Below are 14659 nucleotides of genomic sequence, written 5' to 3'. Positions count from 1 at the left end.
GTGTTGTATGAACCATTGGGATCAGGAAGGAATCGGCTTCATTTGTCTGGAAAACGTCCTTGTATGTACCGCCTCCCTTCTAGATGTTCTTACCTACTGCTCTTTTCCCTTAAGGTGAGGTCTACACGATTTGCTCCTTAGTTTTTAAGGTCGATAATGGACATTTGTGCACCCCTGAAGACCAGCCATTTACATGTCAGACCTTTTTTTTTTCCCTGTCAGAAATGACTACGATGCTCAAATCAATCTTTAACTATTTTTTGATTGACATTTTCTTTGGAGCTAACTGTAAAATTCACATGAAGGTGTAAGAAATACTCCAGAGAGATCCCGTCACACTATACCAGTTCCCCAATGGTAACACCTGAAAAATTATAGTACAATGTCACAACCAGGATATTGATGTTGGTATAATCTAGTGATCTTATTCAGATGTTCCATTTTACTTGTACTCGTGTCTGTGTGTGTGTGTCTTCACATCTATGCAGTTTTATCACCTGTGTAGATTCATATATCCACCATGGTGGTCCAGACAGAGAACAGTTCCATGATCATAAAGACCCTCTTGCTGTGCTTTATAAAAACAACTATCTCCCTTCTGCTGTGCCCACCCCCATTTCCTGTCCCTAAGTGCCAATCTTTTCTCCATCTATAGAATTTGGCAATTTAGAAAATGTTATGTAAATGGAATCATGTAGTATGTAATGTTCGGGGATTGGCTTTTTTTCACTCAACATAATTCCCTTGGGGTCCATCCAAGGCATTGCATGTATCAATAGTTTGTTGCTTTTCCTTGCTGAATAGTATTCCATGATGTAGATGTACTACAGTTTATTTATGAAGGTCACCTGGGTTGTTTCCAGTTTTGGGCTCTAGGTTTTTGTATGAACATGAGTTTTCATTTCTCTGGGATAAATGCCCAGGTGGGTAATTGCTGGGTTCTATGGTAGTCATAGGGTTAGTTTTTTAAGAATATTGCAATCCTGTGTCCCAGACTAGCTGTACCATTTTATATTCCCACCAGCAATAAATGAGTGATCCACTTTCTCTGCATCCTTGTCAGCACTTAGTGTTATCACTATTTTTTTTTAGTCATTCTGATTTGTGTGTAGTGATACCTCATTGTGGTTTTAGTTTGCATTTCCCTGATTGCATGTGCTTATTGGCCATTCGTGTAAACCCTTCAGTGAAATGTCTCTTCATGTCTTTTGCCCATTTTAATTGGATTGTTTGATTTTACTGTTCAATTTTGAGAGCTCTTCATATATTCTAGACACTAGTCCTTAGATGGGTATGTGTGTTGCAGATATTTTCTTTTACTCTATAGCTTGTCTTTTCATCTTCTTAATAGAGTCTTTCACAAAAGGAAATTTTTAATTTTGATGACGTCTGGTTTATCCATTTTTTTCTTTTGTGGATCATGGTTTTATTGTCAAGTCTATGAACTCTTCATCAAGCCCTTAGTCCTGAAGATTTTTCTCATATCATTCCTTCTGAAAGTTCTATAGATTTATATTTAAGACCCAAAAAAGTCATCAATTTTGAGTTAGGGTTTGTATGAGGTGTGTGAGGATGAGATCAAGGTTCATTATTTTTGCCTATAGATGCCTTGTTGCTCCAGCACCTTTTGTTGGAAAGGCTGTCCTTCCTCCATTGAGCTGCTTTTGCACCTTTAACAGAAATCTCTTGAGCATATTTGGGCAGGTCTTTCTAGGTAGTTCATTCTGTTGTACTGCTCTGTGTGTCTACCCTTCTGCCACTGTCTTGATTACTGTAACTATAAAGTAAGCCTTAATACTGGGTAGGCTGATTTCCCCCCCAACTTTATTCTTCTTTCTCAAGGTTGTTTTAGCTATTCTAGGGCCTGTGCTTTTCTATACAAGTTTTAGGATAAGTTTATTTATGTCTAGAGAAAACTGGCTGGGATTTTGATAGGACTTGTGTTAAATATGTAGATGAATTTGGGGACAGTTGATGTCTTTAAGGGAGTCTTCAAATCCATGAACACAGTATGTCTCTCCATTTATTTATGTCTTCTTTGATTTTGCTCATAAGCATATTGTAATTTTCAGCCTGCAGGTCCTGTACATGTTTTTCAAGTGTACAGCTAAGTATTTCATTTTCTTTGGAACAATTTAAAATGGTTATGTGTTTTAATTTTAGATTCCGTATGTTCATTGCTATTATATGATTGATTTTGATATTTGTTGCTCCTATATTGTGAGACCTTGCTGAAGTCACTTACTGATTCTAGGAATCGTTTTTTGTAGGTTCCTTGGAATTTTCTATGTAGATGATCATGTCATCGGCAAATAGGGATAGGTTTATTTCTTCCTTCCCAATCTGTATGTCTTTTATTTCTCGTTGCAATGTTGAACCTCCCACGCTATGTTAAATAAGAGTGGTGAGAACAATGGCCTTGGCCTGTTCCGGATCTTCAGGAGAGAGTGTTCAGTCTTTCACCATTAAGTCTGACAAGAGCTATGGGTGTTTTCTAGATGCTCTCTATGAAGTTGAGGTACTTCCCTCTATTCCTAATTTGCTGAATTTTTTTCATAAATGGGTATTGGATTTTCCATGTTGATAAGATTACAGGCAGACCTTGTTTTATTGCGCTTCACTTTATTGCACTTTGCAGATATTGCGTTTTTACAAATTGAAGTTTTATGGTGACGCTGCGTTGAGCCAGTCTATCGGTGCCATTTTTCCAACAGCATTTGCTTACTTCGTGTCTCTGTGTCACATGTTGGTAATTCAAAACTATTTGAAACTTTTTCATTATTATTATATTTGCTGCGGTCTGTGATAAGTGACCTTTGATGTTCCTGTTGCAAAAAGATTACTACTCCCTGAAGGCTCAGATTATGGATAGCATTTTTTAGTAATAAAATATTTTTTAATTAAGGTACATACATTTTTGGGGGGACATAATGCTGTTACACTTCAATAGACTACAGTATAGTGTAAACATAATTTTATGTGCACTGGGAAACCAAAAAAAATCATGTGACTTGCTTTATTAATATTCACTTTATTTCAGTGGTCTGGAACTATCCCCACAATATCTCCGAGGTATGCCTGTATATGATTTTTTCTTCTTTAGGCTGCTGATATTGTAGGGCACATTGTTTTTCAAATGTTGATCCAGCCTTGCATAACTAGAACAAGTCCCATTTGTTCATGATGTATAATTCTTTCTATACATTCTGTTTAGTTTGCTAATATTTTGTTGAGGATTTTATATATTAGTTCATGAGAGAGATTGGGCTGTAGTTTTTTTCTTAATACAGTCTTTTTCTGTGTTTATTATCAGGTTAATGCTGGCCTCATAAAATAAGTTGGGAAATATCCCTCTTTATTTTCTGGAAGAGGTTTTATAAAATTGGTGTTAATTCCTCTTTAAATGCTTGGTAAAATTTACCAGTGAAACCATCAAAAAGCCTGGAAATTTCTTTTTTTAGGAGCTTTTAAATTAAAAATTCTGTTTCATTAATGGTTATAGAAATATTCAGATTGTGTTTTCATCTAGGTTGAATTACTTTTTTTATTGTGGTAAACATACTAACATAGAATTTACCATTTTAACCATTTTAAATGTACAGTTCATCGGCATTAAGTACATTCCCAGTGTTGTACAACCATCACCACTATCCATTTCCAGAACTTTCTCCTCATCCCAAACAGAAACTCTGTACCCAATAAACAGTAACTCCTCATTTTCCTCTACCCTGAACCCCTGCTAACCTCTGTTCTGCTTTCTGTCTCTAAGAATTTTCCCATTCTAGGTACCTCAAATAAGTGGAATCATACAAGATATGTCCTTTTGTGTATGGCTTATTTCACTTAGCATAATGTTTTCAAAGTTTATCCATGTTGTTGCATGTATCAGAATTTCATTCCTTTATAAGGCTGAGTAATATTCCATTGTGTGTATATACCATATTTTATCTGTTTATAAATTGGCAGACGTTTGAGTTGTTTCTACCTTTTGTCTGTTGTGAATAGTGCTGTATTGAACATTGTGCAGGTATCCGTTTGAGTTCCTGCTTTCAGTCCTTTTGGGCTTATACCTAGAGGTGGAATCGAAGGATCATATAGTAATTCTACGTTTAAATTTTTGAGTAATCACCAAAGTGTTTTCCACAGCAGCTGCACCATTTTATACATTCCCACCAGCAACATACCAGGGTTCCAATTTCTCCACATCCTCACCAACATTTGTTATTTTTCATTTTTCTTTTGATAATAGCCATCCTAATGAGTGTGAAGTGGTATCTCCTCATGGATTTGATTTGTATTTCCCTAATGACCAATGACTTTGAGCATTTTTCATGAGCTTATTGACCATTTGTATATCTTCTTTGAAGATATGTGTATTCAAGTTCTTTGCCCATCTTTAAATCTCATTTTATTAATTGTTGTAGGAGTCCTTTATATAGTCTGGATTTTAATCTCTTAGTGGATATATGATTTATGAATATATTCTCTCATTCTGAGATTGTTTTTTTATTCTCTTGACAGTGTCCTTTGCACAAAAGGCTTTACTTTTGATGAGGGCCAATTTATCTATTATTCCTTTTGTTGCCTATGCTTTTGGTGTCATATCCAAGAAGTCATTACCAAATCCAATATCATGAAGATTTTCCCCTGTGTTTTTTCCTAAGAGTTTTATAGTTTTAGCTCTTATGTTTAAGACTTTGATCCATTTTGAATTAATATTTATATATGGTGTAAGGTAAGGGTCCAACTTCATTCTTTGGCATGTGGATATTCAGTTTCTTGGTACCCTTGTCAAGAATCTATTGACCATAGAGTTATGTCTGGGCTTTCTGTTCTGTTCCATTAGTCTATATGTCTGTTCTTATGCCAGTACCACACTGTTTTGATTACTGTAGCTTTGTAGTAAGTTTTGAAATCAGGAAAGTGAGTTCTTCTTTTTCAAGATTCTTTTGTCTATTTGGGGTCTCTTGAGACTCCATATGAATTTTAGGATGGGGTTTTCTAAGTCTGCCCAAAAAACTGTTTTGGATTTTGGTAGAGATTGCACTGAATCTGTAGATCACTTTGGGTAGTATTGTCATCTTAACAATATTAGTCTTACATTACGTGAACACGGGATTGAGTTGAGTTGTGATAGTTTGTGGGTTTTGAGGAATTGGTCCATTTCTTCTCAGTTGTCAAATACATAAAGTTGTTCATAGCGTTTTCTTATTATCCTTTTAATAGTGCAGAATCTATAATGATATCTGCTGTTTCATTCCTTATATTAGTATTTTGGGGTTTTTTTCTTCAATTATATTTGTTAGTAAGGCTAGAGGTATATCAATTTTACTGACTTTTTCAAAGAACAAGCCGTTTGGTTGATCTATTTTACTTTCCTATTTTCAATTTCATTGATTTCTGCTCTTACATTATTTCCTTCTGTCTTCTTGCTTTGGATTTGTTTTTCTAGTATCTAGCTCTTCATTTTCTAGTATCTTGGGTTAGGAACTTGGATTATTGATTTGAGACCTTTCTTTGTTTCTAATTTAAGCATTTAGTGCTATAAACTTCCCTCTCAGCATTACTTTAGCTACATCTCCCATATTTTGATATGCCGTATTTTCATTTTCATTAGGGCTATTTATTCTTAAAATTTCATTTTGAGACTTTCTCATTGACCCTTGTTTTATTTAGAAGTGTGTTGTTTATTTCCAAGTGTTTAGAGATTTTCTTGTTTTCTCTTATTTGTTTTTGGTTTGGTTGTTTCTAGTTTGATTCCATTATAGTCAGAGATGCCACTCTCTATCGCTTCAATACTTTTAAATTTGTTGAGGTTTACTTTCTGGTTGAGGGTGTGATCTGTTGGTGAATATTCCATGGGTGCTTAAACAGTTACTTACTCTGCTGCGATTGGGTAGTGTCCATTATGCCAGTTACATCCTGTTAGTTGATTGTGTTGTTTAGTTCTTCTATATTCTTGCTGGTTTTCATTCTAGTAGTTCTGTCAGTTGCTGAGAGTAGAGTATTGATGTCCCCAACTATACTTGTGGATTTGTTTATTTCTTTTTTCAGCTCTGTGAGTTTTAGCTTCATGTGTTTTGAGACTCTGTTGTTTGGTGCATACACATTTATGATTGTTATGTGTTCTTGGTGGATTGATCCTTTATCATTATGTGACATCCCCCTTTATTGCTAGTGAGAACTGGCAGGTCATGTCTTACTGTGTTTTTAACACTCTTTCCAGAAGATTCAGACTTGTAATTCTTTGATCCATAGACAACCCCAAGGCTCTATCCAAAAAAGATAGGTAATGCATTGTAAATTACCTGGGCAGTTTGAGGATTATGTTATTGATCTGTAAAAGTCATTGAGGTTTTTTTCCCCAAAAACATTGCTGTTTCTATTCTAAGTGCTTACTGTATACAGTACTGTCTATGCCTTTCCCTTCCCTTAAATTTCCTGTCCCTCTGCTACCTCCAATTATAGGAACAGTTATGGGAGTCTTGAAGTTCAAGAAAAACTATTGGAAAACTCATGTGTGGCATGCTATGTAATTGATGTGCAAGAAGTCCACAATTTTAAAGGAATATGGTTGAGCTGAAAGACCTAGTATGAACAGCAGTAACCACACTTATATAAGATATTTTGTTGATGTTGTAACCACTTTCAGTTTATGAGACACTCCCATACTCTACTGGGAACATAACGTCACTTCATCCCTGGGCAGTATTATCTGTGATTACGGTGCCAGGTTGAGAGTGGTGACAACCAAGGCTTGGAGCTCTCAGGGGTTGTGCTCAAGCTCTGGAGCCCCCTGAAGCATGTGGTCATCTCCTGTCGATCTGGGCTCAAGTCCCAGCTCCACTAATCACCAGATCAAATGTGGGATCATGTCCACCTCACCACCCATCCTGTGAAGAAAAGCAAGCAGAACTCGTCTCATGTAAACCTTCTTACATCTCTTTGTCATCCTCAAGGTGATTCTTCAGAGGCATTAGAGGGACCTCAAGGACCAGGACAGGAGTGCTGTACTCATGCTGTGACTTCCCTGAGCCGTGCAGTGTCTGCTGTGTGTTGTTACTAATGGTGCTCCCCTTGCTATCCCCCTTCCTCCTTTTAGAGAGATGGGACCATGTCACCACCACAACCAGGAGACCGGGAGCGACCAGAGCTCCAGCAAAGCCTGCAGGTAACACGGCTGTTCAGAGGAGGGCACTAAGGAAGACTCCGTGGAGCTCTCTGGGGCCATGTCCAAATGAGCTACCTGTAATTTAACCAACTGACTTTGTCTTTTATGTTTTAGGGCCCCCTGAAGAAAAAGAATTTGACTTGGCCGATGCCTTGGATGATCGAAATGATCAAGATCATGGCCACAGGAAGCCGAATGCAGGAGGAGGAGGTAAGTCATAGCTGGTTGAAGGCACAGGCCAGTGCTGCAGCTCCCTGGTCAGGGTGTAGCTCATTAACTACAACAGCCCGCAGAGCCACTCCTGGCCTGGCAGAGCTGGGGGCACTTCAAGGCCCAGGAGAACCCTACAACAGTGGTTCTCAAGCGTTTTGGTCTCAGGACTCCCCAAATTATTGAGAATCTCTACTGAGATGTGGGTCACATCTACTGATATTTATCATCTTCGAGTTCTAAAACTGGAAAAAAATTTAAATGAACAACAGTAAACACACACATGTTAATAACATAAATAGCATATTTTATGAGAAATAACTATGGCAAGATAAAGACAATTTAGTGAGAAAAGTGGTATCATTGTACATTTTTGCAAATTTCTATAATGTCTATCTTAGTAGGAAAGCTAGGGGACTTCCCTGGCGGTCCAGTGGTTAAGACTCCGCACTTCCTGGCTGGGGAACTAAGATCCTGCATGCTGTGGTGCGGCCAAAAAAAGAAGAGCTAGACTCTCACATCTCCATCTCCTTCTGGGCTCAAGTTGTGATATGTTGTTACAGTTGATGTATATGAAGGAGATCTGGCCTTATAAGAGATACGCCATTGCAAAGGGGAAGAATATTTTAATAGACTTTTCAGATCATTGATTCACATCATTTTTCTTTGGTAAGACACCCAAACTCGACCACTGGTTGTTTCTTATAGGTTAAGTGCAGTGTAGAATGTGAAACCATATCAACGAATTTTCCATAGTTGATTTCATTAAACTCCCCAGGGATTCTCTTGTACTTTTTAGTGGAACTTTTACCCATTCATGGTTTTGTGCATTACGCAGTGGTCATTTGGAAAATATTGATGTTCTTAAGTCTTTTGACCTTCCAAATAATGCCATATTTCATTATGCAGTGCCCCAAATTCACATTTGTTAATATCGCCACCATCTCATTAGAAAAAGTCTTTAAGTATTGGAAAGTTGTTAAGCTCGCAGTGGTAGATATAGATTTTCCAAAATTCTCTTTTTTGTTTGAAATATTATCACTGGCAACAAGTACTGCCAGTGGTTTTCTTTAAAGTGACAGCCCCATTTCATTCATTTTCAAGAAAACAGCTGCCAAATCCTCAAGCTGCCATAACCATAGTTAGCCCATCATTCTTTCTTTCTAGTAAAAGTAGTCTTTCATGGCAGAAAGCAGCTAATACAAAGCAGAATTGAAACAGTCACACATGTGCTTTTTTGAGTCAACTATAGGACTTTGGAGTGGAACAGAAATGCTGTAAGCGTGCTTCCCATTTCATCACAGAATATTAAAAGGTGTGTACTCAATGGTTGAGCTATAATAAAATTAATTTTTCGGTTTCCTTGTATTAGTTTTCTGTTGCCACCATAACAAATGATCACAAGCTGTTTCTTTTGGTGAGGAGTTCAGGAATGGCTCCGCTGAGTTCTTCTCTTCAGAACCTCATACACCTTCAGTCACAGTGTCATCCAGGTCTGGGGTCTCAGCTGAGGTTGGGTTGTCTTCCAAGCTCGTGTGCTCGTTGGCAGAGAACCGTTTCCTTGCAGTTCTAGAACCAAGTGGCTGCTTGCTTCTTTAAGACCACCAGGAGATAGTGGGAAGCAGCCGCATAGCACAGGGAGATCAGCTCGGTGCTTTGTGACCACCTAGAGGGGTGGGAGAGGGAGGGTGGGAGGGAGGGAGACGCAAGAGGGAAGAGATATGGGAACATATGTATATGTATAACTGATTCACTTTGTTATAAAGCAGAAGCTAACACACCATTGTAAAGCAATTATACTCCAATAAAGATGTTAAAAAAAAAAAAGAAATAAAGACCACCAGGAGGAAAACAGAGACTAGATGGAAGGGGAGAGAAGGGAGGTGGGGGGAGGGGGAGGGGGAGTAGAGAAGAGTGGGGAGGGGGAGAGGAAGGCTAAGTCTGTTGCTTCTAGTGTTTGAGCTCAGGAGGGCCTCAACCCTGTTTTAAAGGGCTCACTTGATTAAGTTCAGGCTCACCCAGGAAAATCTGCCTTTTGATTAATGCCAAGTCAAACTGATGTGGTAACTTAATTACATCTGCAAAGTCCGTTCACCTCAGCATGTAATATAACCTAATCACGGGTTGATAGCCATCCTATGCATGGTTTCACTCGCACCCAGTCATGGGATGCTGGGGTGTGTACACTGGTGGGCGGGAATCTTGGGGGCCCCTTTAGAGTTTTGCCTACGCATTCATCAGGGATCCTCTTAAGTGGCAGTCACTTTCTGGGGATATTGGACAACATTAAGTAACAAATTTCTTGTCTCTGAACAATGTGTTTGACATTGAGATGTGTGTTTCATTTTCTCCAGGTTTTTCAGACAAGGATCTTGAAGACCTATTAGGGGGTGGTGAATACAAACCTGACAAGGGTAAAGGTAGGAGCACCGATTTGTCCAGATGCCTTATTCTCGTTAAAGACAGGATTATACAGCAGCCAGGTTGATTGGAGCTGTTCTTACTCAGACTCTGGGAAATCAAAGGTAGTTAGTTCCTAGACATCCCTGCTTGCAGTTTGGGGTTGACTTGGAATGATACAGAGACTGTGCAGCTCAAGGGGGGGATTTATGAGCCAGTTTGGAAAAGCCACACATTTTCCCTGATGTTCCTTAAGTCAAGGTGCTGCATGGGTTAATGTGTCCATACTAGCAGAAGCTGTTTGCCAAGGCAGCACCAGTTACAGTAACTGAAGGTCAGAGGACTCATTGGGAACAGCCTTCCCAACCTGGGGGGCCTGTCACTCTTGGGATGGGGGGAGCAAAACCCATCATGACAAGAACTTTTTTAAGACACCCGTAGCGAGTCAGATATCTTTTTTAAATATCTTTTTATTTTGCAATAGTTTGAGTCACAAGAAGTTGTAAAAATAAATTGTTCAGGAAAATTCCTGTGTACCCTTCACCCAGCTTCCCCTGATATCTTAACAAAACTATAGTTACATTGTCAAAACCAGGAAGCTGACACTGGTACAATATTGTTATTAAGTCACATACAGACCTTATTCAGATTTCATCAGATTTTGCATGCACTTGTGTGTGTGTGTGTGTGTGTGTGTGTGTGTGTGTACACATGGACACATGCACTCGTGGGTCTGGGTTGATGAAATTGTATCAGATGTGTCAGCCCTTCATAGTCACACCCTCCCCCAAGGCCAGGTAGTTTTAGTCTCCCCGCAAATCACCCAAAGATTTAAACCTTTTATCTTAATATGTTGGCAAGATCTGATCCTAGTATGGAGACAATGTTAGCCAGACTTGATGTGGCAAAATAAGTTAGGGTTGTAATTTGTGGTTGGTACTTGTGGTTGTAACCTGTTCTGATGGTATGTTGTGATTATAACTTTAGTTCTGGTGGTAAGATTTTATGATTGTAACTATTGTGATGGTAACCTGTTGTGATGCTAAGTTGTGGGTATAGCATTTTGTGGTGATTCCCTGTTGTGGTTGTGATTTGTGGTTATGAGTGTAACAACAAGTTCTGAGTGTAACATGTCATGATTGTATCCGGTGTCAGCCTGCTATACTCCCCACAATCTAGGCTGTGGCAGTAGCATCTGCTGCTTTCTTGTAGGAATTGTGTGCCTTTCGTATGGGAACAGTGTTGTCTTCTGATCAAAGGATACTGTAGTCAAATCTGTCCTTCAAACCACCTTTCCAAACAGTGTCATTTTGAGTAAAAAGCTCCAAAAACCTCTAAATGAAACTCACAGGTGTCAGGAGAACATGGAACATTTAAAGGGCAAACCCAGCAAATTAGCCAATTACTCCCAGGTGACAAATGGTATTTCCAGATGGTGAGAAGAGAGGGGTTTCCTTATTAAAAGTACATGTTTTAACAAGGAAGAAGTGTTAGGAAATTCTTTAATTAGGCTCATATTTGAATTTCTCTTGTAAAGAATAATCAATTGTTAGCGTAAGATATACTCTCTGTCATTATAGGTGTCAGTAAAAGAAAGTAGAGAGTCCCGGCAAAAAATACGAGTGTGAAACTGAAACTCAGGTTATGATAAGCACACGATGAAGTTCTCAGACAGTCTCCTCTATGCAAACGTGCTAATGCCATGTATGAAGATAAAACACCACATTTAAATAAATGATGATCTTCAGCATAAAAACAATCCTAATTAATGCATTTTCTAACTGGGTTTTAGGCACACAGACTCAACTATAGTTTTGGAGTGTATTTCTGAGATAGTATGTTATCTGTTGTATATTTTTTCTCAAGAAAACATTTCTAATGGCCCTGTAGGTGCCCCATATTTTGTCTGTAGGTAGTAGTGACTGCCTCTCGTCAACAGGTCCCGTCAGCCTCCTCCATTCCTTAGCATTTTCACTGACTGAGAAGCTTGAGCCAATCAGTTTCATCTCCTCATTGTCCCCTCTGTGGTCTACACCTTAGTGTATGTAAGCCTCTACTCCCATTCCCCTGGAGTTGCTATTTGGTCCCCAGTCATTTCTTGGTGGTCACAGCCCTCTGTCCCATGTGACCTCTGCAGCATTTTACTTTGATGACCACCACCTCCTTCACATTCTTTCCTCCTGGGCCCTACCTGGCACTCTCCCACTTTCTTGTTCTCATTCACTTCTTCTTCCTAAACACTGTTGCCTGGTGGGTCTCTTTCCTTGGGCGTCCAGTTCGGTATGTCATTCTCTTCCCCACTGAAAGGGAAGGGTATTAGAAACCAAAATCTGGGTGTTGAGTGTATTCATTAGTGGGATGTTGCTACTTCTAAACCCTTTAAGTGGGCAGAACTAGGAAACAGGAAGTACATGGGTGTATTTTATTAATAAACCGTGTATATATATGTATCTATAATTATTTCTGTATCTATTCATCAGCATCTGTATTAACCTAAACATGAGTTCATACTTAAGCCTTCTGGCAGTAGACTACAGTTGGAGACATATTTTAGTATTCTTTTCTTGCTGATCTTTAACTTCTCTCTCTGACAATGAGAAACCTACCATCCATCAACTGTTTGCTTACTTGCTCAATTCTGGTATTATACGTGTATAGTACAATCGTAATTGTTAACCCATACCCCTATGAGACGCAGCTTTACCAACTGCAGTCCAGTGTTTGTTTTTCGTCTTTTGTCTTTACCTTACAGTTTCAGTCAAAATACCATTTTTTTAAAGTTACTTGCATAGCTCCTATATTACCCCTCCATTCAGTGCAGTTCTGACATACATTTATAATGCAGATACATTCATTTGTCACAGTCTACATTCCATCCTGGGATCCCCCACCAACCTGGTTGATGTTTTGCTTGCATACATTAAAGGTCACTCCTTGTGGTATACATTTGTATGGGTTTTTACAAATGCATATAGTCATGTGTCCACCACCCAAGTACCATACAGAACAGTCTGTCACCATAAAAGTTCTTCTGTATACCCCTTTGGTACTCAGCCACTCTCTCTTTCCTCAGCCCTAATCCATTCTCTCTTAGTGCAACTACTAATCTGTTTATCATCTCCATAGCTTTTGCCGTTTGCAGAATGTCATATGGTTAGAACCATACAGTACGTAGCCTTTCCAGACTGGCTTCTTTCACTTAGCAATGTGCATTAAAGGTTCCTATATGTTTTTTCATGGCTTGATAACTCATTTCTTTATAATATTATTTCATTGTCTAGATGTACCACAGTTTGTCCATTCACCTATTGAAGGACATCTTGGTTGCATTTAGCTTTTGATGATTATAAATAAAGCTGCTATAAATATTTACATACAGGTTTTTGTACAGACATAAGTTTTCAATCCACGTGGGTAAATACCTAGGTATATAATTTCTGGGTCATATGGTAAATCTGTGTTTAGCTTTACAGTAAACTTCCCAGCTGTCTTCTAAAGTGGCTGTACCATTATATTGGGTTGGCCAAAAAGTTCGTTTGAGAAAACCCAACCTCTTACATCTTATGGGAATAGCCGAATGAACTTTTTGGCCAACCCAATACTTTTCCATGAGCAATGAATGAGAGTTCCAGTTGCTCTACATCCTTATAAGCAATTGATATTGTCAGGGTTTTAAAAAAAATTTTTTTTGAAGTATATGTGATTTACAATGTTGTATTAATTTCTGCTGTATAGCAAAGTAACTCAGTTATACATATATATATATATATATATATATATATATATATATATACTTTTCCATTATGGTTTATCTCAGGATATTGAATATAGTTCCCCATGCTACAGCAGTAGGACCTTGTTGTTTATCCATCCTATATATACTAGTTTGCATCTGCTAACCCCCAACTCCCAATCCTTCCCTCCCCCACCCCCCCCACCTTGGCAACCACAAGTCTATTCTCTGTGTCTGTGAGTCTGTTTCATAGATAAGTTCATTTGTGTCATATTTTAGATTGCGCATGTAAGTGTTATCATATGGTATTTTTCTTTCTCTGTCTGACTTACTTTGCTTAGTATGATAATCTCTAGGTCCATCCATGTAGCTGCAGATGGCATTATTTCATTCTTTTTATGGCTGAGTAATACTCCATTGTATATATGTACCACAACTTCTTTATCCATTCATCTTTCAGTGAACACTTAGGTTGGTTCCAAGTCTTGGCTTTTGTAAATAGTGCTGCAGTGAACATTGGGGTGCATGTATCTTTTTGAATTGTAGTTTTGTCTGTATATATGCCCAGGAGCGGGATTGCTGGATCATATAGTTCTATTTTTAGTTTTCTGAGGAACCTCCATACTGTTTTCCATGATGGCTGCACCAATTTACATTCCCACCAACAGTGTAAGAGGGTTCTGTCAGGGTTTGTTTTTTGTTTTTTTTTCATTTTAGGCATTCTAATACTTGTGTAGGGGTATCTAATTGTTTTTTCATTGTATTTCCCTAATGGGAAGTGATGTTGAGCATCTTTTTATATTCTTATTTTATACTGTCCTTTGAAGTCTGTTCAGATTTTTTGCCCATGTGAAAAATTCAGTTTGCTTTTATTAGTTCTATTTTTAACCTAGATACAAATCCTTTTTCAGGTATATGATTTTAAAAATATTTTTTCCCAGTCTGTGGCTTGTCTCTTCCTTTTCTTCATAGTGTTGTTTATCAAATAATAAAATTTATTTTTTTTATAAATTTTGATTTATCAATTTTTTTTCTTTTACAGATCATGCTTTGGTGTTTTAAGAACAACTAAGTTCATGAAGATTTTTTCTTATGTCCTCTTCTAAGAGTTTTATTGTTTTAGCTTTTACATTTATGCCTTTGTT

The 14659-nt window shown here is 38.1% G+C and overlaps 1 protein-coding gene across 3 annotated transcripts in view; it reads left to right on the top strand.

Annotated features, from left to right (window-relative positions):
- CD99L2 (CD99 molecule like 2) overlaps positions 1-14659 on the top strand; it is a 110093-nt gene that overhangs the window by 76624 nt on the left and 18810 nt on the right. For 2 of the 3 annotated variants that reach the window (XM_057539140.1, XM_007178959.3), the window contains 3 exons: positions 7103-7171; positions 7286-7381; positions 9736-9801. In XM_057539140.1, coding sequence (XP_057395123.1) covers positions 7103-7171; positions 7286-7381; positions 9736-9801 — 231 coding nt within the window. The remainder of the gene's footprint in view (positions 1-7102; positions 7172-7285; positions 7382-9735; positions 9802-14659) is intronic. The other variant, XM_007178960.3, reaches the window with a different exon arrangement.

Source organism: Balaenoptera acutorostrata, chromosome X (genome assembly GCF_949987535.1).
Source record: "Balaenoptera acutorostrata chromosome X, mBalAcu1.1, whole genome shotgun sequence".
Classification (NCBI taxonomy): Eukaryota; Metazoa; Chordata; class Mammalia; order Artiodactyla; family Balaenopteridae; genus Balaenoptera; species Balaenoptera acutorostrata.
The sequence above is the reverse complement of the archived record's forward strand: the minus strand, read 5'-3'. Positions and strand labels throughout refer to the sequence as shown.